Source organism: Hyla sarda, chromosome 5, assembly GCF_029499605.1.
Source record: "Hyla sarda isolate aHylSar1 chromosome 5, aHylSar1.hap1, whole genome shotgun sequence".
NCBI classification, from domain to species: Eukaryota; Metazoa; Chordata; class Amphibia; order Anura; family Hylidae; genus Hyla; species Hyla sarda.
Window position 1 is genome coordinate 304,811,473 of NC_079193.1, and position 27,568 is coordinate 304,839,040.

General features: G+C 42.3%; 1 protein-coding gene across 8 annotated transcripts; it reads right to left on the bottom strand.

Annotated features, from left to right (window-relative positions):
- Positions 1-799: 799 nt before the first annotated feature.
- On the bottom strand, positions 800-27,206 carry LOC130272713 (uncharacterized). 8 transcript variants are annotated; one of them, XM_056518584.1, is made up of 5 exons: positions 27,099-27,206; positions 24,207-24,313; positions 23,460-23,608; positions 21,664-22,847; positions 800-2,362 (listed from the first exon to the last, which is right to left on the bottom strand). In XM_056518584.1, the coding sequence occupies exon 5, from the start codon at positions 2,349-2,351 to the stop codon at positions 1,539-1,541; it is 813 nt and encodes a 270-aa protein (XP_056374559.1). In that variant the 5' UTR covers positions 2,352-2,362; positions 21,664-22,847; positions 23,460-23,608; positions 24,207-24,313; positions 27,099-27,206; the 3' UTR covers positions 800-1,538. The 8 variants fall into 8 exon arrangements, with proteins under 8 accessions (XP_056374559.1, XP_056374558.1, XP_056374556.1 ...); XM_056518583.1 differs by having other exon boundaries at positions 21,664-23,050; XM_056518581.1 differs by having other exon boundaries at positions 21,664-23,231.
- Between the last annotated feature and the right edge of the window lie 362 nt (positions 27,207-27,568).

Genomic DNA, 27,568 nt, shown 5'->3' on the forward strand with positions numbered 1-27,568 from the left:
CTGATGCTGGGTGGGAGCTATGATAGTGAAGAAGGGTGTTCCTGGACATAGCTTTTCTATACCCTTCGCTCCCAATCTTATTATCATTAACTAACAACTTCACATTTAAAAATTCGATGGATGATCCTCCAAATTGAGATGTGAAAGCAAGATTCATTTTATTCACTTTGTTTAGATGTCTGACAAAGCTGACAAATTGTGACTCGGTCCCAGCCCAAGCTATTAGTATGTCATCCACATAACGGGCATAAAATTTAAAATGCCCGATATATGGATTCGTAGAGGAGTAGATATACTGCCTCTCAAATTCCGCCAAGAAGAGGTTTGCATATGTACAGGACACCGGGGTACCCATCGGGGTCCCGGTGTCCTGTTTATACCAGCGATCTCCAAACATAAATGTACTGTTAGTTAGTACGAAAGAAAGTGCATCAATTATGAACCCAATAAACTCTTCAGACTTATTGGACCTTCTTAGTCCTTCCTTGACAGCCTGTACACCCGTATCGTGTGGTATACGGGTGTACAGGCTGACTACATCTATTGAACACAGCTTCCACTCCCTCTCCCAATTCAAATCTTCCATCATCTGTAAAAGATGCAAAGTATCCTTTATGTACGCAGGTATGACCACGAGCATTGGACTCAATAGCCATTCCAAATAATGAGAAAGGTGTTCAGTGACAGATCCCACCCCCGAGACGATGGGTCGTCCCGGGGGGGGGGGGGGGGGGGGGGATCTGTCCCTTATGAACTTTTGGTAAATGATACCAGATGGCTGGCTTAGGTGTTTCTGGAATCAGACGTTCTGCATTCTTTTTAGATAAAGTACCCTTCTCTACTGCTGAGTGGAGAAAAGAGGTTAGTTTAGAGAGGATTTTACTTGTGGGGTCAGATTTTAACATAGTATAAGTGGCTGTATCCTGAAGTTGCCTTTCGGCTTCGGCTATATACATAGACTTATACATTACAACTACTGCCCCACCTTTGTCCGTTCGAACCACCTGTAAGTCCTCCCTATTTTTTAAAGTATTAAGTGCTATAGTTTCAACTGCCGATAAATTCTGTGGGGCTTCTTTGTATATTATAGACTTAACGTCTTGCATTACTGCATTCTGGAATAGATCCAGGCTACTCCCCGGGAAAATCGGGGGGTTAAACCTGGATCTCTTTCCTTTAGAAAAACAAACGACTTTAGACCCATATTCATTATTCGGTTCGCTGAATTCATTAGCTAACATCTCTAAACATTCTATTTCTACTTGGGTACATTCTTTTGGAAAAAAAAACTAAATTATTGGTCTCTACCGGTAAGTCTGCTTCACAATGATCATGCTCAAATATTTTTTTATTTTGGAAAAATTTGAAAAGGTTGATATCTCTAAGAGATCGCGCTAAGTCAATCTCAAAGGAGACTGGATTAAATTTCTCAACCAGTCCATAACTTAAACCTTTAGAAAGGAGAGTGTCCATTGCTGGATCGAGAGTCTCTGACGTGTGATTAATGACATTGGATTCAATACATGTATCTGTCCCGTTTAAACTATGGTTTTTCTCTTCTTTGGATCCTTGAGATTTTTTAGATCTCCCTCTTCTTGTGTGTTTATTTCTTCTAAAGGGACTGCTTCGTTTTTGTTTTTAGAAGGTTGTTCTTGCTGTTTCTTGTAGGTCTTCTCCTTATTCACATTCTCGGTGCGTTTTTTGATAGGTTGTTGCGATGATCTTCTCTGTGAATAGGATCTAGTTGCACTATAAGGTACATTTTTCTTCATGTGCCATTGAAATTTGTTATCTTGATCATAGTCCGTTTTATCACGCAAGAATTTCTCTCGCTTCTTGTTCTTGACTTCTTCTTGTAATGCAGTAAGTTTCACTTGTATCTTAGAATAGAAAGAGCTTTTTTGTTCATCTGTGGCTCTTTTAGTATATTCACTTTTCACCTTAACCAGATCTTCATTAATTTTATCCTGTTCGATTCTGCTTCTCGTTAGAACAATCTGTAGGAGTTTCATAGAATGCTCGTGGTGAGCTTGTTTCCAGATATTGATAAAAATGGGATCATCATTAAATTGTGCCGTGACTTTATAGGCTTTAAGTCCTCTTGGTGACCTATCGCAATGGACGTACGACTGCAGCGAGTTAATCGTCCAGAAGATGGTAATTTCCTTCTCGGGTAGGTTAGTTATGCGATGCTCCAGGGACTTCACATCTATTAGCTCGATGTCATCCTTGGTATTGCATTCCAGGAAATACCCCCCCGGATCCTCTCTCCCAGTGAGTATTAGGTTTTCCAGGTAAGTCAACATCCCGTCTGATTCCATGTCCATGTTTTGTGGCGTGGTTTCTGCCATGGAAGCGTGCTCTGAATACAAAGGAATTCACAATCAAAAGGCACAGCGAAGATGTGATATTCGCCACTGCTCCTACTGGCTGAGCTGGACTACTAGACGGGCGTACGACAAGGACAAACCAATAGAGATGTGGTGGTGCTCTGACGTAGTAGCAAAGTTCAAATCTTCAGTACATTAGAGAATTAGAAAAACATCGGCACTAATTCTCTAATGTACTGAAGATTTGAACTTTGCTACTACGTCAGAGCACCACCACATCTCTATTGGTTTGTCCTTGTCGTACGCCCGTCTAGTAGTCCAGCTCAGCCAGTAGGAGCAGTGCCGAATATCACATCTTTGCTGTGAGATTTGTAAATTACTTCTATTAAAAAATCTTAATCCTTCCAATAGTTATTAACTTCTGAAGTTGAGTTGTTGTTTTCTGTCTAACTGCTCTCTGATGACTCACGTCCCGGGAGCTGTGCAGTTCCTATGGGGATATTCTCCCATCATGCACAGCTCCCGTGACGTGACATCATCATTGAGCAGTTAGACAGAAAACTTCAGAAGCTAATAACTATTGGAAGGATTAAGATTTTTTAATAGAAGTAATATACAAATCTGTTTAACTTTCCGGAGTCAGTTGATATATATAAAAAAAGATTTTGCCTGGAATACCCCTTTAAGGACCAGAGCGTTTTTTGCACATCTGACCATTGTCAATTTAAGCATTAATAACTCTGGGATGCTTTTACCTTTCATTCTGATTCCGAGACAGTTTTTTTGTGACATTTTCTACTTTATGTTAGTTGTAAAATTTCATCAATACTTACATCATTTCCTGGGCAAAAATTCAAAAATTTGATGAAAAAATAGAAAATTTAGCATTTTTATAACTTTGAAGCTCTCTGCTTATCAGGAAAATAGACATTCCAAATAAATTATATATTGATCCACATACACAATATGTCTACTTTATGATTACATCAGAGGGCTTCAAAGTACAGCAGCAATTTTCCAATTTTTCACAACATTTTCAAAATCAGAATTTTTCAGGAACCAGTTCTGTTTTGAAGTGGATTTGAAGGGACTTCATATTAGAAATACCCCATAAATGACCCCATTATAAAAACTGCACCCCTCAAAGTATTCAAAATGACATTCAGTAAGTGTGTTAACCCTTTAGGTGTTTCACAGGAATAGCATCAAAGTGAAGGAGAAAATTCAAAATCTTCATTTTTTACACTTGCATGTTCTTGTAACCCCAGTTTTTGAATTTTTACAAGGGATAAAAGGAGAGAAATCTTCCTAAAATTTGTAACCCAATTTCTCTCGAGTAAGCAAATACCTCATATGTGTATGTTAAGTGTTCGGCGGGTGCATTAGAGGGCTCAGAAGGGAAGGAGCGACACTGGGATTTTGGAGAGTGAGTTTTTCTGAAATGATTTTTTGGGGGCATGTCACATTTAGGAAGCCCCTATGGTGCCAGGACAGCAAAAAAAAAAACACATGGCATACTATTTTGGAAACTACACCCCTCAAGGAATGTAACAAGGGGTCCAGTGAGCCATAACACCCCACAGGTGTTTGACGACTTATCGTTAAAGTTGGATGTGTAAATGAATTTTTTTTTCACTAAAATGCTGCTTTTCCCCCAAAATTTACATTTTTACAAGGGGTAATAGGACCAAAATTTGTAACCCCATTTCTTCTGAGTATGGAAATACCCTATGTGTGGACGTCAAGTGCTCTGCTGGCGCACTACAATGCTCAGAAGAGAAGGAGCGCCATTGAGCTTTCAGAGAGTGAATTTGTTTGGAATGGGAGTCAGGGGCCATGTGTGTTTACAAAGCCCCCGTAGTGCCAGAACCGTGGACCCCCCCCCACATGTGACCCCATTTTGGAAACTACACCCCTCACAGAAATTAATAAGGGGTGCAGTGAGTATTTACACCCCACTGGCGTTTGACAGATCTTTGTAACAGTGGGCTGTGCAAAGGAAAAATTTAATTTTTCATTTTCACGGACGACTGTTTCAAAAATCTGTCAGACACCTGTGGGGTGTAAATGCTCACTGTACCCCTTATTACATTACATGAGGGCTGTAGTTTCCAAAATGGGGTCACATGTGGGGGGAGTCCATTGTTATGGCACTATGGGGGCTTTTTAAACACACATGGCCTTCAATTTCAGACACATTTTCTCTCCAGAATCCCAATGGTGCTCCTTCTCTTCTGAGCATTGTAGTTCACCACAGAGCACTTTACATCCACATATGGGGTATTTTCTTACTCAGAAGAAATGGAGTTACAAATTTTAGGGGGCTTTTTTCCTATTTTCCCTTGTGAAAATTAAAAATTTAGAGTAACATCAGCATTTTAGTGAAGATTTTTTTTTTCATTTTCCCATCCAACTTTAATGAAAATTCTTCAAACACCTGTGGGGTGTTCAGGCTCACTATAACCCTTGTTACGTTCCGTGAGGGGTGTAGTTTCCAAAATGGGGTCACATGTGGGTATTTATTTTTTGGTTGTGCGTCCGCAGAGCATTTTACGCCCACATATGGGGTATTTCCGTACTCAAGAGAAATTGCGTTACAAATTTTGAGGGTCTTTTGTTGCTTTTACTGCTTGTGAAAATATAAAACTGGTGTAGCCCCCAACTGGTAAAAGGAGAAAAAGCACCCCAAAATTTGTAGTGCAATTTCTCCCGAGTACGGAAATACCCCATATGTGGCCCTAAACTGTTTCCTTGAAATACGACAGGGCTCTGAAGTGAGAGAGCGCCATGCACATATGAGGACTAAATTAGGGATTCCATAGGGGTGGACACAAGAGTATTCTACACTAGTGATTCCCAAATCACCAGCATGCCTGGACAGTCAGTAGCTGGAGGCTCCGTGTTGGAAACACTGCCGTACGATAAGTTTTTCATTTTTATTGGGGGGGACAGTGTAAGGGGGTGCTGTAGTGTTTTACCCTTTATTATGCGTTAGTGTAGTGTAGTGTAGTGTTTTTAGGGTACATTCGCACTGGCTGAGGTTTACGGTGAGTATCCCGCTAGGAGTTTGTGCTTCGGCGAAAAAAGGGCAAACCTCTAGCTGTTTCAAAACTACAACTCCCAGCATGTACTGACAGACCGTGCATGCTGGGAGAACTTTTGCTACAGCTGGAGGCACACTTGTTGGAAAACCTTCAGTTAGGTTCTGTTACCTAACTCAGTATTTTTCAACAAGTGTGCCTCCAGCTGTTGCAAAACTACAACTCCCAGCATGTACTGATCATAGAAGTGCATGCTGGGAGATGTAGTTATGCAACGGCTGGAGGTACGCAACTACAACTCTCAGCATGCTGAGACAGCTGTTTGCTGTTTGGGCATGCTGGGATTTGCAGTTTTGCAACATCTGGAGGGCTACAGTTTAGAGACCACTGCACAGTGATCTCCAAACTGTGGTCCTCCAGATGTTGCAAAACTACAAATCCCAGCATGCCCAGACAGCAAACTGCTGTGTGTGCATGCTAGGAGTTGTAGTTTTGCAAGATCTAGAGTGCTAGAGTGCTACAGTATAGAGATCACTGTGCAGTGGTCTCTAAACTGTAGATCTCCAGCTGTTGCAAAACTACAACTCCCAGCATGCCCAAACAGCTGTCTGGGCATGCTGGGAGTTGTAGTTTTGCAACATCTGGAGGGCTACAGTATAGAGACCTGTATAGTGGTCTCAGACTGTAGCCCTCCAGATGTTGCTTGGCAACTCACCGGCTTCCGTACGATCCAGGGAGCCGTCCTCTTCTGCCGCCTGCTGCCACCGCCAATTGCGTCTCACTGCCATCACCGACGGATAAGTGGACTTCGGCGCCCGGTCCTCTGTCATTTCCCCATTTTGCCCCGCCTATTGTGGGTGGGCAGGACGGGGAAAGCGAAAGTTAACCCCCCCACCCCCATCTGCTATTGGTCGTCACTTCTGATGATCAGTAGCAGGGATAGGAGGGGTGGCAACCCTGCCACCTCACTCCTATCCCTTCAGGGGGATCGTGGGTGTCTTAGACAACCGCGATCCCCCTTATATTCCGGGTCATCGGGTCACCATAGACCCGTCTGACCCGGAATCAGCGCAAATCGCAAGTGTGAATTCACTTGCGATTTGCTCCGATCGCCGACATGGGGGGTCTGATGACCCCCCTGGGCATTTGCGCGGGGTGCCTGCTGATCGATATCAGCAGTCACCCCGGTCCGGTCCCCGCCAGGCGCGTGGCAGGGACCGAAATTGTCCATGACGTACGCGTACGTCCTTGGTCCTTAACAGGTTAAAGAGGTACTCCGGTGAAAAACATATTTTTTTTCAGATCAACTGATGTCAGAAAGTTAAACAAATTTGTAAATTTCACATTAAAAATAAATCTTAATCCTTCCAGTACTTATTAGCGGTTGTATACTACAGAGGAAATTCTTTTCTTTTTGGATTTCTTTTCTGTCACGACCACTGTGTTCTCTGCTGACACCTCTATCCATGTCAGAAGAAAATCCCCATAGCAGGAGAAAATCCCCATAGCAAACATAAGCTGTAAAGCAGAGCAGATGTATTAAAAATAATACATGTCAACATAGAAAAGAAAAAAAAAAAAAAAAGGGGAGGTATGAACCCATGGGACACAACTATAATTTCAAGTATGAAATCTATTAAGAAAATCAAAAATGTATATATATAAAAATCATCCACCATGAATGTCTTCTATAACACATTCTATAACACATTTACTTGATATTATAGTTATGTCCCATGGGTTCATACCTCCCCCTTTTTTTTTTCTTTTCTATGTTGACATGTATTATTTTTACATGTTCACATTTCTCCTCTTTTATATACCAGTCCTGACTGTTTGTGTGCTCCTATTCATTTATAGTATTCCATCTATTTTCCACTGATAGAATATATATCTTTTTTTTATATATATATTTATTTGTATATCTATTCAAATAATGATATTCTTTTTCTCTTTCTCCTTTTTATTCCCAGTTTTCTTTCTCTCTCTTGTGAGTAGCGCACAGGGGCATACTATTCCTGGATTTTCCCTAACATGGACATTTGGAATATTTTTCTGATATTATTCAGCATGAAGAAAAAGGAAGAAAGCATACATAAAACAAAAAATTATAATTTTTTCTTTTTTTCATATGCTCATGTGCGATATCGGAAAAGACAGAGAAGAAAACGGAGGGAACGTTCAAATCTAATATCCAGATCGATTTTTCAAGTATTGAAGATAACATATTAAATTATGCTGTTTGATATATAAAAATGTTTCTCTTTTTTTTATACATTTTATATTTAAGATGTTTATACTCATGTTCACATTGCAAGATACTATTCCCTTGCGTTTTTATTGTTATCTTGGTTTGTTAGGGAGGGAGGGGGTTAAACACCTGGGCCAAGCCCCGTGGTAATTTCATCCCCTTCCTCTATAAATAACATCCACCTATGTCTGTTAATTGTACGACTAAGGCTACGTATTGTGGCCGAAACGCGTCACCTGTCTTCCATGTTGGCTGATTGCTAAATAAAGTACCAAGTATTGCTGGAATTGCCACGTTGGACTTTTTCTTCATTTCTCCTGCATTTGCTGGACTGGGCTCCGGTCCTGTCCGTGTCGTGGCGAGGGCACCAGGGTGAGCTGTGTCAATTCTGCTCTGCTTTATCTCTTCTGGGACCCAGACAACGTGCTCCCCAATATGGCATCTCCTTCTAAGAAAGAAGGTAAGACAGACTCAATTCATGCTGTGGATTTATGTCTGATACCATTACAAGATGGCCAAGCCCGTTCAAGCCGCATGATAGAAATTTTCAGCAAAAATAATGCCAACATGGATGAAACTGTAGACATTAAAGTGACTAAATTGTGGTGGGATGCCTCTACTTTGAAAAAATACGTAGAGAGGGAAATGGTTCCACGTGGACTGAGAATTTAAAAATTCCCCACCACAATATTCTCAGAAGAATTTAAAAGCGAATGGGAAATTCTATTGAATGAATCATCATTAAAATTCATTCAACTGATTATAAAACATGAAGAAAGAGAATTGAAGGAAATGAACACCAAAATTACAGATTTACAAGCATCCATTACCAAGTATGACCAACATCCAACTTACTTGGAATTAAATAAAAAAAAATCAGTGGAAACCTGGTGAAATTGGAAACCACAATTTCACAAATTAATGAGGATAAGTTCAAAAGGGATCTACAGGACTACAAGTCTAGAAATGTTTTTGAATGGCCTAATAGTAGAAGTGCCAACCCCACTCCAAGATTTATATTGAAGAGTCAGCGCAACAGAAGATATGGTAACAATACCAAAAACATCAAACCTGCCAGAGTAAGCTTCAATGAGACCGATGCAGAGTCCATTTCAGGTGTTGAATCAGCAGATATGTCCGCCAGTCCGTACACTCCAAATGCCGCCTCTTCATCAGTATGAGAGGGTCGCAATAATAAGATGACATCATCAAAAAACGACGTGGCAGTCGGAAGCATCGCGCCTCCAAGAAAAACCACGAGGAGGCAAAATACAAAGAGGAATTCGACACTGTCCCTGTATTCAATCTATCGGCGAGGACTCTGACTGATTATCAACTCCAGGTACTGTCTATGGGATTAACCTTTTCCCCAGCCTGTTCATTTAACTTTTACAGAACGATGTTAGATGTAAACAAGTTTGTTCGCTCCATTACTGTTCGAAAACATTTTTCCAATATGAACTCAGATAATACTTCCAATTGCGATATGGGGGACATGAATTCCCAGAGTGAGATAGATGGAGAGATGTCTGATGACTTTGTTCAAACTCCAAATTTTTCTGATGTGTTTTCACGTAGTGATCATACAATCCTTTCTGACAGGGTGGAGGGGCTCTCTTTCCATGAGCTCTCTACCCTTTCAGAGTTGCAACATTTAGGTGATCAAAAACCTGAGATTCTACCACAATTTTGTTTGCCGAACCCCAGGTTTTATCCTATCATGTCTAGAACCCCAGTTCTGGAACATTTCCAGACACTGGTTGAAAAAAAGTTGTACAACCTCTCTAAAAATACACCTCCGGTTAAACATAATTTATGTTACCGGGAGAGAATGGCCTTACAGGAACTGGTGGAAAGCAGGGATATTGTGATCCGCAGTGCGGATAAGGGGGGAGCAATCGTAGTGTTGGATGACGGACTCTACTATAAATTAAATATGGATATTTTATCCGATAATACTACATATACTAAATTGAGTTCGAATCCAACACCGCGATTTAAAGATATCATGTTTGATCTTATTGAGTATGGGGTTAAAGAGGGGCACATCACTGGTAAAGAAGCAGACTATATGAAGGTGTCTGATCCGATTATGGCAATTTTTCACTCATTGCCTAAAATACATAAAAAAAATTTCCTCCCCCTATGCGCCAGATTGTAGCAGGCATAGGCTCTTTGAATGAAAAATTATGTGAATGGGTGGATTCGAGGCTTCAGCCGTTGGTCCCTCCGATGCCCGGCTTCCTCCAGGACACCAGAGATGTTCTGGTTGCCATGGACAACATCGGGTGGAAGCCGGGCATGAGATGGATTAAGGCTGACGTCACGTCACTATATTCTGTGATACCTCATGATAAGGCAATTCTTTCGTTAAAATGGTTTTTGACCACCTATGCCCCATACTCCGGTGATCTGCAGGAATACATTATATTAGTGGTTAATTATCTTTTGAAACACAATTTTTTTATGTTTGACAAATGTTATTTACTGCAGATCACCGGAGCTTCTATGGGAGCTAAATTCTCACCATCCCTTGCGAACATTTACATGGCGTGGTGGGAAAAAGAGTATCTTTTCTCCCTTAGCAACGTCTTTGCGGACCACATAGTTTGGTATGGCCGGTACATAGACGACCTCCTGTTTATCGGGGGGTCGTCTATGCCGGCCATACATGAGTTTGGTGCTTTTCTTAATGATAATCCCTATGAATGAAAATTTACAATAAATTGTGAGCATGAGGAAATTTGTTTTCTAGATTTGACACTGAGTGGTAACCTGGAACTGGCTAAAGTCGTTACCAGGACATTTCGCAAGGAGCTGGCAGCTAATTCTATATTGCAGGCCGAGTCATGCCACCCGCCTCATGTAATTTCTAATCTCCCGGTTGGAGAAATGATAAGAGCTAAACTAGTTGTTCCTCGGAAATTCTATTTGAAAAAGAGGCGGGTGACATCACTAATCGCCTATTAGCCAGGGGCTATAAAAAATGGACCCTGAAGAGGGCCAAAAACATTGCTAGACTAAAAAATAGAAACACTCTCATCCATGGGGAAAATTCCAGTATTGTCCACAAGAACACCAACAAACAATTGGTTTTCTCCACTATCTATAGTCAAAATTACAGGGCAGTTTGCAACATTGTACATAAATATATTCCCATGATATCTAATGATAATCAATATGCAAAAGTGTTTGAAAACGGGTACAAATGTGTTGCCAGACGAGCCAAAACAATAGGACAATCTGTTTCCCCGAGTCTTTACATTTCACAAACATCATCCACCAGAACATGGCTTGACACCAATGGCAGTTTCAAATGTGGACATAATAAATGTATTGTTTGTGACATTATGAAAAACAGTAAAACCTTTAATTCTATGGTTACCAAACAACAATACAATATTAAACATTTTATTAATTGTAATACGGCGAATGTTATATATTTATTAACCTGTGAAAAATGCCATGTGCAATATGTGGGTTGCACCTCGAATGCTCTTAACCTCCTGAGCGGTATTCCCGAGCGTGACTCGGGGTTAATTTACCCTGCTAGGATCGGTAACCCCGAGTCACGCTCGGGGTAGAATTGCAGAGTTCCCGGCCGGGCTGCACGATATATCGCAAAAGCAATGCGATATAGCGATGCGGCCCCCGGGAAAACATGCGATTATCTGCTCGGGTCGGCTCCCGTGGCGGGGGCCGGCCAGAGCAGGTAAAGAAAAATACTAAAAGTCAGTGTTTCCCTACCAGGGGGCCTCCAGCTGTTGCAAAACTACAACTCTCAGCATGCCCGAACAGCCAAAGGCTGTCCGGACATGCTGGGAGTAGTAGTTTCACAACAGCTGGAGGCCCCCTGTTAGAAAAACACTGAGCTAAGTGTAAAAGGAAGAAGTAGTAAAATAAAAAAAAACCTTTTGCTCACCTAATCCCGGTCCCTGCAGATGCCGTTCCCCTCCGTGCGGTCCGGGGTGTCCTCTCTTCACTATTCATCTTCTAGGACCTTTCACTTTTCAGCCAATCACAGGCTGCAGTGGTGTAAAGCCTGTGATTGGCTGAATGGGAAAGGACTTGTTCTGCAGGAAATACACTAGGTTTGAAATCTGCCCGGCAAACCTAGTGTAATTGCTGCAGGACAAGACAAGGTGACAAGGGGGGGGGGGGGAATGTGACAAGGGGGGGAATGTGACAGGGGGGGGAATGTGACAAGGGGGGGAATGTGACAAGGGGGGGGGGAATGTGACAGGGGGGGGGATGTGACAAGGGGGGGAATGTGACAGGGGGGGAATGTGACAAGGGGGAAGAATGTGACAAGGAGGGGGGAGAATGTGACAAGGAGGGGGGAGAATGTGACAAGGAGGGGGGAGAATGTGACAAGGAGGGGGGAGAATGTGACGGGGGATGTGACAAGGGAGAGGGGGAATGTGACAGGGGAGATGTGAAATGGGCGGAGGGAGATGTGAAATTCAGTTAAAAAAATTGTACCGCTTTTGGTACAAATTTCCAGACAGAATCATACCGCCAGGAAGGTTAAAGTTCGGATTAGAAAGCATCTGTCAGACATCCCACACTTTTTGTCTCGCCATGTTTCTATGGCCACTAAACATTGTGTTGAGAAACACGGGGGGGATTTCTCCTCCTTGTCTCTCCTCGGCATTGAAAAAATTACTAACCCTATGAGGGGAGGGGGTGGTGTCAGGCAGAAATTATTGGACAGGGAAGTTTTCTGGATCATAGAGCTTCAAACTAGATATCCGAACGGTATGAACATAAGACAAGATGTCATTCTCCACTATTAGTGTCTTCAACTCATTTAAATTAGTTTTTTCATATTTATACATGTATTATTTTTGTATATTTTTTGTGTTATAGAAGACATTCATGATGGATGATTTTTATATATATACATTTTTGATTTTCTTAATAGATTTCATACTTGAAATTATAGTTGTGTCCCATGGGTTCATACCTCCTCTTTTTTTTTTTTTTTATCTATGTTGACGTGTATTATTTTACATGTTCACATTTCTCCTCTTTTATATACTAGTCCTGACTGTTCGTGTGCTCCTATTCATTTATAGTATTCCATCTATTTTCCACTGATAGAATTTATACCTTTTTTTTTATATATATATATATATTTATTTGTATATCTATTCAAATAATAAAAAAAGCAAAATCATCGGTAGTTGCAGTATCTTGTAATACCTTTTTTATTGGACTAACAAGATTTTGTAGAGACAAACTTTCGGGATTCCTCCCTTTATCAAGTCATAAGCATTTCTGGAGGTATTACAAGATACTGCAACTACCGATGATTTTGCTTTTTGCATCACTGGACTAATACGGCTATTCCTAACTAATCTATTCAAATAATGATATTCTTTTTCTCTTTCTCCTTTTTATTTCATTTTTTTCCTTTCTCTCTCTTGCGAGTAGCGCACATGGGCATACTATTCCTGGATTTTCCCTAACATGGACATTTGTAATATTTTTCTGATATTATTCAGCATGAAGAAAAAGGAAGAAAGCATCCATAAAACAAAAAATTATCATTTTTTCTTTTTTTCATATGCTCATGTGCGATATCGGAAAAGACAGAGAAGAAAACGGAGGGAACGTTCAAATCTAATATCCAGATCGATTTTTCAAGTATTGAAGATAACATATTAAATTATGCTGTTTGATATATAAAATGTTTTTCTCTTTTTTTATACATTTTATATTTAAGATGTTTATACTCATGTTCACATTGCAAGATACTATTCCCTTGCGTTTTTATTGTTATCTTGGTTTGTTAGGGAGGGAGGGGGTTAAACACCTGGGCCAAGCCCCGTGGTAAATTCATCCCCTTCCTCTATAAATAACATCCACCTATGTCTGTTAATTGTACGACTAAGGCTACGTATTGTGGCCGAAACGCGTCACCTGTCTTCCATGTTGGCTGATTGCTAAATAAAGTACCAAGTATTGCTTGACTTGCCACGCTGGACTTTTTCTTCATTTCCCAAACATAAGCTGCTCTGGACAGTTAGTAAAATGGACAGAGGTGTCGTGACAGAAAATAAATCCAAAAAGAAAAGAATTTCCGCTGTAGTATACAGCCGCTAATGAGTACTGGAAGGATTAAGAATTTTTTATAGAATTAATTTACAAATCTTTTTAACTTTCTGGCACCAATTGATTTAAAAAAAAAATCGTCATGACACCCCCACCCGTGTACCGGACGGGGATCGGACCGGGATGCCTGCTGAAATCATTCAGCAGGCATCCTGTGCAAACGCCCAGGGGGTCATAAGACCCCCCCCATATCGGCGATCGCGGCAAATCGCAAGTGAATTCATACTTGAGATTTGCGCGATTCCGGGTCATTACGGGTCTATAGTGACCCGATGACCCGGAATATAAGGGGGATTGCGGTTGTCTAAGACACCCACGATCCCCCTGAATGCATAGGAGTCAGGTGGCAGGGGTGCCACCACTCCTATCCCTACTATTGGTGGTCTAGACTCGACCACCAATAGCAGATCGGGGGCAGGGGGGTTAACTTTCGTTTTCCCTGTCCTGCCCACCCACAATAGGCGGAGCAGGACGGGGAAATGACGGGGACCGGCGCCGAAGATCCACTTACCGATCCGGGCGGGTGACGCAGTAAGGGTACAGGGTACATTCACACAGGCAGGCTTACAGTAAGTTTCCTGCTTCAAGTTTGGGCTGCGGCAAATTTTTCACCGCAGCGCAAACTCCTAGCGGGAAACTCACCGTAACACGCCAGTGCGAATGTACCCTAAAAACACTACACTACACTACACTAGACTAACACATAATAAAGAGTAAAGCACTATATATACACCCCCTTATACTGTCTCCCCAATATAAATGAAAACCGTATTGTTCTGCAGTGTTTCCAAAACGGAGCCTCCAGCTGTTGCAAAACAACAACTCCCAGCATTTCCGGATAGCCACTGACTGTCCAGGCATGCTGGAAATTTAGCAACAGCTGGTGGCACCCTGTTTGGGAATCACTGGCGTAAAATACCCCTATATCCACCCCTATGCGATCCCTAATTTAGTCCTAATTTACAGCGGGTTTGACATAAACGCAAAAAAATTAATACCAACATGTGACCCCATTTTGGAAACTACACCCCTCACGTAATGTTATAAGGGGTACAGTGAGCATTTACGCCCCACAGGGGTCTGGCAGATTTTTGGAACAGTGGTCCATGAAAATGAAAAATTTAATTTTTCATTTGCACAGCCCACTGTTCCAAAGATCTGTCAAACGCCAGTGGGGTGTAAATACTCACTGCACCCCTTATTAAATTCTGTGAGGGGTGTAGTTTCCAAAATAGGGCCACATATGGGGGTTCCTCTGTTCTGGCACCACAGGGGGCTTTGTAAACGCACATGGCCCCTGACTTCCATTCCAAACATTTTTTTCCCCCAAAAGCTAAATTGCGCTCCTTCTCTTCTGAGCATTGTAGTTTGCCCGCAAAGCATTTTACGTCCTATCATGGGGTATTTCCATACTCAGAAGAGATGGGGTTACAAATTTTGGGGGTCATTTTGTCCTATTATCCCTTGTAAAAATTTTAAATTTGAGGGAAAACTAGCATTTTAGTGAAAAAAAAAAATAATTTTCACATCCAACTTTAACGAAACGTCGTCAAACACCCGTGGGGTGTTAAGGCTCACTGGACCCCTTGTTACGTGCCTTGAGGGGTGTAGTTTCCAAAATAGTATGCCAAGTGGATTTTTTTTTGCTGTTCTGGCACCATAGGGCTTCCGAAATGTGACATGCCCCCCAAAAACCATTTCAGAAAAACTCACTCTCCAAAATCCCACTGTCGCTCCTTCCCTTTTGAGCCCTCTACTGCACCCGCCGAACACTTGACATACACATATGAGATATTTTCTTACTCAAGAGAAATTGGGTTACACATTTTAGGAAGATTTCTCTCCTTTTACCCCTTGTAAAAATTCAATAACTGGGTCTACAAGAACATGCAAGTGTAAAAAAATGAAGATTCTGAATTTTCTCCTTCAATTTGTTGCTATTCCTGTGAAACACCTAAAGGGTTAACAAACCTTTTAAATTCCATTTGCATACTTTCAGGGGTGCAGTTTTTATAATTGGGTCATTTGTGGGGTATTTCTAATAAGAAGGCCCTTCAAATCCACTTTAAAACAGAACTGGTCCCTGAAAAATGTAGATTTTGAAAATTTTGTTAAAAATTGGAAAATTGCTGCTATACTTTGAAGCTTTCTAATGTCTTCCAAAAGTAAAAACATGTCAACTTTATGATGGAAACATAAAGTAGACATATTGTATATGTGAATCAATATATAATTTATTTGGAATATTCATTTTCCTTATAAGCAGAGAGCTTCAAAAAAAATGCTACATTTTCAATTTTTTTATCAAATTTTGGAATTTTTCACCAAGAAATTATGCAAGTATCGACAAAATTTTACCACTAACATAAAGTAGAATATGTCCCGAAAAAACAATCTCGGAATCAGAATGAAAGGTTAAAGTATCACAGAGTTATTAATGCTTGAAGTGACAGTGGTCAGATGTGCAAAAAATGGCCGTGTCCTACAGTGAAAATTGGCTGGGTCCTTAAGGGGTTAAGGTCAAAATGGGCTGTGTCCTTAAGGGGTTAATAATATTCTTAGGATAATATATATGTACCAAAAAAATTTTTTTAAATCAAACAAAAGGAAAGGTGTGCAAAAAATCTCCATGTGCCACCTACACCACCAAGTATTGATGCTATGCAAAGACCTCTAAAAGGTGGAAGGAAACAACGTATGGTCCATTGTAACCGGTGGGGGTAGAAACTTGGCATGTAAGGCCCTACTCTCTTATTATTAATTCCCTTGGCAAGTGTTACTCGCCCTAAAAAAAAGGGGTGGCCCCACACAGGAACCTCTCCCTAATTCCACCTACAAACACTGCCATTTCCCAGGGTTTTTAGGTGGAAATAGGGAGAGATTCCTGTTTGGGCCGCCATAAGACGAGTAAGACTTTCCTCGAAAAGGTAGAAGGGAACAACGTATTGTCCATTGTAGCAATTGGGGGGGGGGGGGAAATCCCCTGTAAAACTCTCCCTATTTCCAACTAAAAATCGTGGGAAATGGCAGTGTTTGTAGGTGGAAATAGGGAGAAGTTTCCGTGTGGAGCCACCCTTTTTATGGCGAAAAACACTTGCCTAGAAGGGAATTAATAATTCGAGAGTGGGGCCTTACAGGGGAAGTTTTTACCCCCCACCGGTTACAATGGACCATACGTTGTTCCCTTCCACCTTTTTGAGGTCTTTGCATCACATCAATACTTGGTGGTGTAGGTGGTACATGGTGTTTTTTGCACACCTTTCCTTTTGTTTGATTTTAAAAAATGGGTACATATCCTCAATACTTACTTGTGGTCTGATGTGGAGGAATGTCTGTAACTGGGAAGCAGCACCTTAAATATGTTTTGCACTATCCATATTTGTGAAGTGTTGGTGTGGCATCATGGTCAATTTATTATGATGCATCAGGCATTGGTGGGTGGAAATCCTGGCTGATCCATGCCTGATTCATCTTCACAAAGGTCAGTCTCTCCACATTTTTTGTGAACAGATGAGTTCTCAGTTACTATGGCCCCAGCTATAGATGAGCGAACTTTTGAAAAATTTGATTCAGGCAATTCGCCGAATTTTCCGGAAAAATTTGGTTTGATCCGAATTTATTTGGGTCGAATCTATACTAAAAACAGCTATTTCTTGACTACAGAGAGCCTAGAGAGGGGTGTAGAACACTTTTCTTTGTTCTAACACGCATATGGAGTGTGCTGGGGTAGTAAAATAATACTGTTATTCAGAATGACATGCAGATTACAGGCATCGCTTTTAGAATGAATTGACAGAGCCTGGAGGTGGCAGAATGACATGCAGATTACAGGCATCGCTTTTAGAATCAATTGACAGAGCCTGGAGGTGGCATCAGTATGAGGAGACCATATAGTGGCTGAATGACACAGCGTGGCGGTGTTGGCAGCATGAGGAGACCATATAGTGGCTGAATGACACAGCTTGGGTGTGGCTGAAGCATGAAGAGACCATATAGTGGCTGAATAGCACAGCGTGGAGGAGGTGTTGGCAGCATGAGGAGACCATATAGTGGCTGAATGACACAGCTCGGATGTGGCTGAAGCATGAGGTGACCATATAGTGTCTGAGTGGCACAGCCTGGAGTTGGCAGCAGCATGAGTAGACACTTGGGCTTCACAATCCCTAAGATTAAAAGACGAATTTTGAAATTTACATTGAAGATTTAGGGTAGCTAGTGCTACAATAAAAAAATTTTAGGCCCAGCAGCATCGGTAAACCATATATTGGCTGAATGGCACAGCCTGGAGTTGGCAGCAGCATGAGTAGACACTAGGGCTTCACAATCCCTAAGATGAAAAGACAAATTTTGAAATTTAAATTGAAGATTTAGGGTAGCTAATGCTACCATAAAAAAATGTTGGGCCCAGACCCAGGCTCAGCAGCATCAGTAAACCATATATTGGCTGAATGGCACAGCCTGGAGTTGGCAGCAGCATGAATAGACACCAGGGCTTCACAATCCCTAATAATAAAAGATGAATTTTGAAATTTAAATTGAGCATTTAGGGTAGCTAGTGCTACCATAAAAAATGTTTAGGCCCAGACCCAGCAGCATCAGTAAACCATATATTGGCTGAATGACAGAGTCTGGAGTTGACTGAAGCATTAGGAGACCATATAGCTTCTGAATGGCACAGCCTGTCGTTGGCAGCAGCGTGAGTAGACACCAGGGCTTCACAATCCCTAAGAATAAAAGATGAATTTAGAAATTTAAATTCAGGATTTAGGGTAGCTAGTGCTACCATAAAAAAAAGTTTAGGCCCAGACCCAGGCCCAGCAGCATCAGTAAACCATATATTGGCTGAATGACTCAGCCTGGAGTTCCCTGAAGCATGAGGAGACCATATAGTGTCTGAATGGCACAGCCTGGAGTTGGTATCAGTAAACCATATATTGGATGACGCAGTGTTCCTCTGTCTCCAACCTCCAGCAGGGCCAGGATTTGCATCGCGGGACGCGCACCCATGCGAATCCCGGCCCATCACTCACCACGTCCCGCTCCTGCAGCTCTCTCTCTCTCTCTGCCCATACATCTTCAATGGAAATGTCAAAATTAATTACCATAAACATATATAAGTATTAGACCCAGCAGCATCACTAAACCATATAGTTGCTGAATGACACAGACTAGAGCTGGCTGAAGCATCAGTAAACCATATATTGGATGAATTGCACAGCCTGGAGGTGGCTGAAGCATGAGGATACCATATAGTGGCTGAATGAGAAAGCCTGGAGGTGGCATCAGGAGTCATGAAAGTGACCCTAATACGAGGAATTTTTTTAACTGGGGACCAGCACCTTATTATGTTTTGCAGTATCCATGGCAGCACAATGAGAGAGCCTGGAGGTGATAACATCAGCATGAGGAGACCAAAGAGCAGCACATTTAGAGAGCCTGGAAGTGGCAGCATCAATATGAGGAGACCATATGGCAGCATAAAGACAGTACCTGGGAGGTGGTAGCATCAGCATGAGGAGACCATGTGAAGGCGGTAGCATCATCATGAGGAGATCATAGAGCAGCACAAAGAGAGAGCCTGGAGGTGGCAGCATCAGCATGAGGAGACCATAGAGCAGCACAATTAGAGAGCCTGGAGGTGGCAGCAGCAGCATGAGGAGTCCATATGGCGGCACAATGACAGAGCCTGGAGATTGTAGCATTAGCATGAGGAGACCATATGGCTGCACAATGACAGAGCCGGGAGGTTGTAGCATCAGCATGAGGAGATTATATGGTGGCACAATGACAGAGCCTGGAGGTTGTAGCATCAGCATGAGGAGACTATATGGTGGCACAATGACAGAGCGTGGAGGTGGTAGCATTAGCATGAGGAGACCATACAGTAGAGCAGCAGAATGAGAGAGCCTGGAGGTGGCAGCATCAGCATGAGGAGACCATAGAGCAGCACAATGACAGAGCCTGGAGGTGGTAACATTAGCATGAGTAGACCATAGAGCAGCACAATGACAGAGCCTGGAGGTGGCAGCAGCAGCATGAGGGCCATGCCAACTGAGGGTTGAGTCTGACGAACCCACCAACTGTTGACTGGTGGATGTCACTTAGGATGAAGTGGGTGACCGAGTGAACATCACTTGGGATGAAGTGGATGACTGAGTGAATCTCAGTAGTACACTACTTAGATATACATATAGGGTATGCACAGAAAAATGCGGTACAGTACACTTAAAAAAAGCATATTTTTACACAACAGTGCTGCAGCACAAAAAAGCTGTGTACTAAGCACAAAATGTAACTATGTCAAAGACTATTAGGAATGGACGTCTGGATAATATACCATCTACGGACTAGTATAACCAGCAGATGAATTGTTGTGGAACAAAAACACAGAATTACATTGAAAAATTCTTCCTGCCTCCTCTGCTAAGGTTTATGAAGTCGAGGCAGCTTGTTGAAATGTATGAGGCAACACACAGCTCTTTGCCCCTCTCTGTAAGACAATGCTGAAGAAAGTAACTGGGAGGTTAATGACTGCAGTAAAAATCCTTTTAAGTGAAAAAAAAAACACTGTTCTCTGTCCACCAGAACGCTGATGTGATTAGGATGTGAAACACTGCTGGAATGAGCTTTTCGGTGTAACGCACACACAGCGATGTCCGTCCTATCTGTATGCAGTGTAATGAATGATATGACGAGCCGCAAAATGGCTGCCGATTATATAGGGCTGTGACATCATAGGGGTGACTGGCTGCTGATAGGCTGCATCCCACATGTGATTCAGGGTCATCCCGCCTACTTCCCTTCCCGCCTTGCCTTCCCAGCGTTACTTGCCCCATGTACTGACGTGTGGATCCGCCATTTTAGATGCTTTGGAGCCTGGACCGTAGGAAATGTAGTTTAATGAAGCGATTCTCGCAATAGAATCGCGGCGATATTCGCATTCGTTGCGAATCAAATATTTCTTGAAATTCGTAAAGAATTCGAGTACATCAGTTTCCATTTGCACATCTCTAGCCCCATCCCCATCTCTAACACCCACTCTGACGGTACACTACTGGCCGAGCAGGACAGCTTTTCCAGGGCAAACTCTGCTATTTGTGGCCACAAATCAAGTTTGGCTGCCCAGAAGTCCAGCGGATCTTCAAGGTGTGTTGGCATGGTCATGTCAAGGTATGCCACCACCTGCTAGTTCAGGTCCTGCTCAAGGTCTACCTGCTGCTGATGAGTTGCTTCACTATGCGGGTGAAGAAAGCTACTCATCAGCGACTGTAGACTCAGGCTGCTGCTGATTGAGCTGATACTGCCACCCCTCCCCAGCAGCCATGGCAGTGGAAAGTGAGCGCAGAGGTTCCCCTGAGTCAGACCTGCGAGAGGATGGACGATGGCGCAGATAGGCTCACTGTACCCATTTTTACGTTCCTTGAGGGGTGTAGTTTCCAAAATAGTATGCCATGTGTTTTTTTTTGTTTGTTTTTTGCGTAGGGCATAGGGGCTTCCTAAATGTGACATGCCCCCAAAAACCATTTCAGCAAAATTCAGTCTCCAAAATCCCATTGTCGCTCCTTCCCTTCTGAACCCTCCAGTGCACCCACGGAGCACTTTATATACACATATGCGGTATTTCCTTACTCGAGAGAAATGGGGTTACAAATTTATGGTAATCTCTCTCCTTTTACCCCATTTTGAATTCTCTCCTTCACTTTGCTGCTATTCCTGTGAAACACCTAAAGGGTTAGCAAACTTTCTGATTTTGAATACTTTGAGGGGTACTGTTTTTATAATGGGTATCATTATGGTGTATTTATAACATGAAAGACCCTTAAAGGGGTACTCCCACCCTAGACATCTTTGGATAGGGGATAAGATGTCTGACCGCAGGGGTTCCGCCGCTGGGGACCCCCGCAATGTTGCATACGGCACCCACCTGTTTGTTGTCCGGAAGTGCTGGAGTGTCTCGGTCGTGACCACGGGAACGGAAGTCCGTGACATCAGGACTCCACCCCAGTGTGATGTCACACCCCGTCCCCTCAATGCAAGCCTATTGGAGAATAATCATGTGGATATAGAGTCTGAAAAGAGTGAAGATGACTGTGATGACACCAATGAGTGGTGTGACATTGAGGATGAGGATACTGGTGTAGAAATTGATGATTCATCCATACCTCTTTACTGTCAGGTTGTGAAGGGTCCAGTGGTCAGAATACATGAAAACTGCACATAGGGCAAACTGACCGGAACTCATTCATGAGTCTAATGAGTTCACCTGAGAAAACGACAGCAGCAGAAGCCTGAATAAATGACCAGCTGCAGTAATCAAACACCAGACCCAAAGCCAATGGATTCATGGTAAATGTAGGCTGCATTACAAAATCAGTTTTGGTACTGGAATTGCAAACCAGCATGAAGCCAATCTGATGCCTGCTGCAGCAGATAAAACAGGTACGCAAAATGTATACAAAAGACCCTTTAGAATAATTTTCTATGCTGAACTATATAAGCAAATATAACATATATTCTGGAGCAATTACTTTATATTACCATATGAACCTACCCAATCCTATATCATGCAACATTATTAGCAATACTCATATATACTACTACCTTATGTTACCAAATAAGAATTCAAAATATTCCTATGTTAGGTCTAACAAAGCCAACTCTATAAATACAACAACATAAAGAACAGTCTTGTTTTCCCACTTTCTTTAAATTGGTCCCAAATGATATTGGAATGTTTGGCATTTTCTTCTATCGTAATACAGAACACTTCCCAATTAACATACCCGTTCTTAATACAGCAAGACTAATATGCCTTTTTCTGGGAAGTTCAATTTATCTTATTAGATGCAATACTATGAGAAAATAGAACTGCTCTTGGCTGCTTACCTTTGCTGCTTTCCTGGCTTGCTCACCATTACCCTTTTGTCAACATCTGCTTGTTTTTCGGTAGTTCATTCATAACTTTGTGGTAATGCATCTGTAGTTTCCTGAATACACTGTTCAAGTTTTGTATTTTCTTATTTTTGCTGAATTTTTCCAATTCATCATCAGTCATACCCCTGATGCTGGTAATTATGCCAATGTTTATTGACATTTTAATGCATTATTCTAAGGAAACAATCATGCTTGTCTTCTTTAGCAAGAAAGTGCATAATAATGAGATTACATTGACAGCAACAAAGGATCCACACAATGAGAAAAGTTTTCAAAATATTAATCTATACAAAAGACTATCCAAGGGCAACCAAAGTGCGCTGGGGAGAAAGGTAGGACATTATTCTCGGTGCCATCTTCCTTAAGTGAATTGAGATCTGCATAGCAAGCATTGTTTAAATTATTTTCTAAGAAGTTCAGGAAAACAAATCCATAAACAATGTTATTTAGAGCTGCATCCATCAACACTTTTTTGGACTATATCCAAAATGGAATATTATAATATCCAAACATTATATCATGTAGCCACTCAGGGTAATTGTTTTGATATTGCAAGTCCTGTAAAAGTTGTAAATAGATGCATTATTGAATCATATTTCAAGAGGAGGAATACTGGGGCAGATTTATTATTACTGTCTTAAATTTAGACAATTTACCAGGCCAGCACGAGAGGTGCCAAATTTAACACTATTATGTAAAATAATAAAAAGAGAAAGGTCAGTGCTCTAAGTGCCGTTTATTCTATGCAAATAGGGATAAAGTGAGTGCAATGTATTCTGCACTGACCTGATGAGGTTTCACTATAAGTGCAACATTGCTGCTTGTATGTAACAAATCTAGACGCTTGATAGAGATGCCGACGGTCCTTCAGATATCCGTTTGGTTGCCAGGTATCCTCCCACAGATTGGGAACCAATGCGGGTAACGTGAAAGTCCTAAATAGATGAACAGAACAGCAGTTATGCAACGACCTGGTAAAGCTGGGTACTTTGGTCGGCACTGGTCAAGAATTAAAGGGGTATTCCGCCCATGGACATCTTATCCCCTATCCAAAGGATAGGGGATAAGATGTCTGATCGCAGGGGTCTCACCGCTGGGGACCCTCGCGATCTCCCTGCTGCACTCGGCGTTCGTTTTGAGCGACTGGTGCAGCGGCGGGGGCTCCTGACGTCACGGTCATGCCCCACTAGTGATGTCATTGTCATGCCCCCTCAATGCAACTCTATGGGAGTGGTTGTGGCGGCCATAATGCCCCCTCCCATAAACTCGCATTGAGGGGACGTGACGTCAAGAGCCTCCCTTGCCAGTCATCCAGCACAGAGCGAAGTTCACTCCGTGCATCGGATGTCTGGGGTGACACAGGGGTCCCAGTGATGGGACCCCCGCAATCAGACATCTTATCCCCTATCCTTTGGATAGGGGATTAGAAGTCTAGGGGCAGAATACCCCTTTAAATAAAGGGTCCTCTAGATTCCAGAAGTATGATTCTAGGTTTATATGCAACACAAAAAGAAGAAAAAGCGGAGCGCTCACCAATGCAGTAGTCAGGCAGGCATAGGAAGCTAATCCATGGACCGGGTTGGTCCCGAGCAGGGAGGCGGCAGAAGGGGCGGATCCAGAGTCTAGTCTCGGGAGGGGCACTATTAGAGAATTTTGTGTTGGTGGACAGAAAATAAGGTGTTGCTTAAGGAACTTACAATATTATTAATTGTATCCAGTATAATAATCAAATACACCAATTACCACAGAGTGGTAAAGTGCTAAAGAAGTTTTTACCATTTAAAACTACAACTCCCTGTATGACCTAAGTAGTGGTGAGGGGATGCTGGGAGTTGTTGTTTCACCCATCATTACTGCGAAACTTACCAGTGATGGGACAGTCAGGACACTACACAATGATATCAGCGACTACAGGTGGCATTTTCTCTATAGTCTTTCCTTATTTAATTCAGATGGAACATACTGTCAGGTCAGGCTAAATGTTCTCACTGCAGAACTTGACGCCCAGATGGCTCCTCACTATGTCAGCGCATTCTGATTCTCTATATGAAAACAATTATTATTAGAAACCTTCCAAACACTGTATCCTTTGAATATAATACTGGCACACACCCTCTGAATATAATTCTGGCACACTGTACCCTCTGAATATAATTCTGCCACACTGTACCCACTGAATATAATACTGCCACACACTGTACCCCTGAGTATATTACTGCCACACACTGTACCCACTGAATATAATACTGCCACACACTGTACCCCTGAATATATTACTGCCACACACTGTACCCACTGAATATAATACTGCCACACACTGTACCCCTGAATATATAACTGCCACACACTGTACCCACTAAATATAATACTGCCACACACTGTACCCCTGAATATAATACTGCCACACACTGTACCCCTGAATATAATACTGCCACACACTGTACCCCTGAATATAATACTGCCACACACTGTACCCCCTAAATATAATACTGCCTCACACTGTACCCCCTGAATATAATACTGCCACACACTGTAACCTCTGAATATATTACTACAACACACTGTACCCCCTGAATATAATACTGACACACACTGTACCTCCTGAATATGATACTCCCTCACACTGTACCCCCTGAATATAATACTGACACACACTGTAACCTCTGAATATATTACTACAACACACTGTACGCTCTAAATATCCCTCTGAATACAATACCATGTTGTATTGTGGCTAATGAAAACCATACTACTCCAGAAATTCCTTATACTCTCTGCCCCTCATATATAGTAATAATGCCCCATCCTGTGCCCCCACATATAACTATGACCCACCCTGTTCTCCCTCATAATAATAATGCCCTCTGTCCTGTCCCCCTAGCATATAATGCCCCCCTGTGCTGTGCCCCTCACATATAATGCCCCTGTAATGTTCCCCTCACATATAATGCCCCTGTAATGTTATAATGCCCCCTGTCCTGCACCCTCAGGGGGCATTTTAAGTAAGGGGCACAAGACAGGGGGGGCATTATAAGTGAGTGGCACATGACAGGGGGGCATTAAATGAGTATGCTTTAAAGTGTCCTCTTCTCACCCCTATAACCCTTTTATTTTTCCGCATACAGGATTATATGAGGGCTTATTTTTTTGTGATGTGATCTGAAGTTTTTGTCAGGACCATTTTTATTTAGATTTTATTTTTTTTTAGTTATTGAAGTGACCAAAAATACGCACTTCTGGACTTTGATATTTTTTCATGCTTTCACCTTTCAGTGTGCAACTTAACTATTATATTTTATTAGTTCACACATTTGTGCATGTGGTGCTACCACATATGTTTAGGGTTTATGTATAGGGTTTTCCTTACATTATTTAATTTAAAGAATGGGAACAAAGGGTGATTCAAACTTTTAGTAGGCAAGGGGTAAATCAAATTTATTACTTTTTTAAATGTATTTTATTTATTTTTTTACACTTTTTTGGTCCCCATGTATAGGCTGGTATAGGCCAGTGAGAAAAGGGACATAATACTGCGGGGCTATAAACATCAGCTGTGCTGTATCCACTGCCCTGGCTACTATATATATATATATATATATATATATATATATATATATATGTTTATGTGCATAAATATAGCTGCCAGGGCAGTGAGTACAGTACAGGGAAGCTGATGTATATAGCCCAACAGTATTATGTCCCTATATACGAATGTCTGTGCTGAACTGGCTAACACATACTACATATATTATATACGTAATATGGGCCAGGCAGGGCAGAGAACACAGCACAGACATTGGCATACAGTGACATATACTGACATAACACTGCTGGGCTATATATATCAGCTGTGCTGTACCCACTGCCCTGGCCACTATATATAATATATAGCTGCCAGGGCAGTGGGTACAGCACAGATAAGCTGATGTATATAGTCCTGCAGTATTATGTCCCTATATACGTGCTGTGTGTCCTCTGAACTGGCTAGCCCATACTACATATATTATATACGTAATATGGGCCAGGCAGGGCAGAGAACACAGCACAGACATTGGTATATAGTGGCATAACACTGAGGGGCTATATACATTAATTGTAGCCTTGACTACAATATACATGCATATATTTATAGCAACCAGGGCAGTGGTACAGCACAGCTGATGTATATAGCTCCACAGTGTTTCCCAACTAGGGTGCCTCCAGCTGTTGCAAAACTACAACTCTGGTTAGCTGTCTGGACATGCTGGTAGTTGTAGTTTTGCAACAGCTGGAGGCACCCTGTTTGAGAAACACATCACTGTATATCAATGACTGGCCATACTGCATATACTATATGTAGTAGGCCAGAGAGGGAACAGCAGTCACTGGTATACAGGTAGTGACTGACATGCCCAGCTACTGGGACTTCACTACAGACCTCCTCACCTCTGATGGCCGCCCTGCAGATCGGAGACTGTCAGACTGGACGGAGCTCCGCTGGTATGGAGGATACAGGCCGCAGAGGCTGTACAGCTGGCAGGCAGTGTCTTCTCTTCAGCTCTGCAGTGAGCAGCCGGGGGAGGGGTCGGACGAGCTGGGACTAAGTTGCAGCATCCATCAGCTCCCTCTCTTAAAGGGGCAGTAGGAGCTGGAGCAGCGTGTGAAAGGTGAGGGGACAGTGGAGCCGGGGACAGCTCCTGCTCCTCAATAATAGGAGCAGCAATCTCAGGGGGGGCAATTGCCCCATTGCCCCCCCACCCCACCCTTGATCCGCCACTGGGCGGCAGATGGATCCGGGGGAGTTCAGGCGTCGAATCACGGATCGTATCACGCCCCTAGGCGCTTCGCCAGGCCGCTTAGATGTCATCACGCATACTCCTCATCTTTATACTTCTTCCCCAATTCACCGTTCCAGT

Excerpts from the sequence above, each read along its gene's own strand:
- LOC130272713 (XM_056518577.1), bottom strand. The coding sequence starts at position 7,934 with ATGAAGAAAAAGTCCAACGTGGCAATTCCAGCAATACTTG. Across the intron at positions 2,363-7,894 it reads GGCAATTCCAGCAATACTTG|AGCACGCTTCCATGGCAGAA; the intron begins GTACTTTATTTA and ends CTTTGTATTCAG.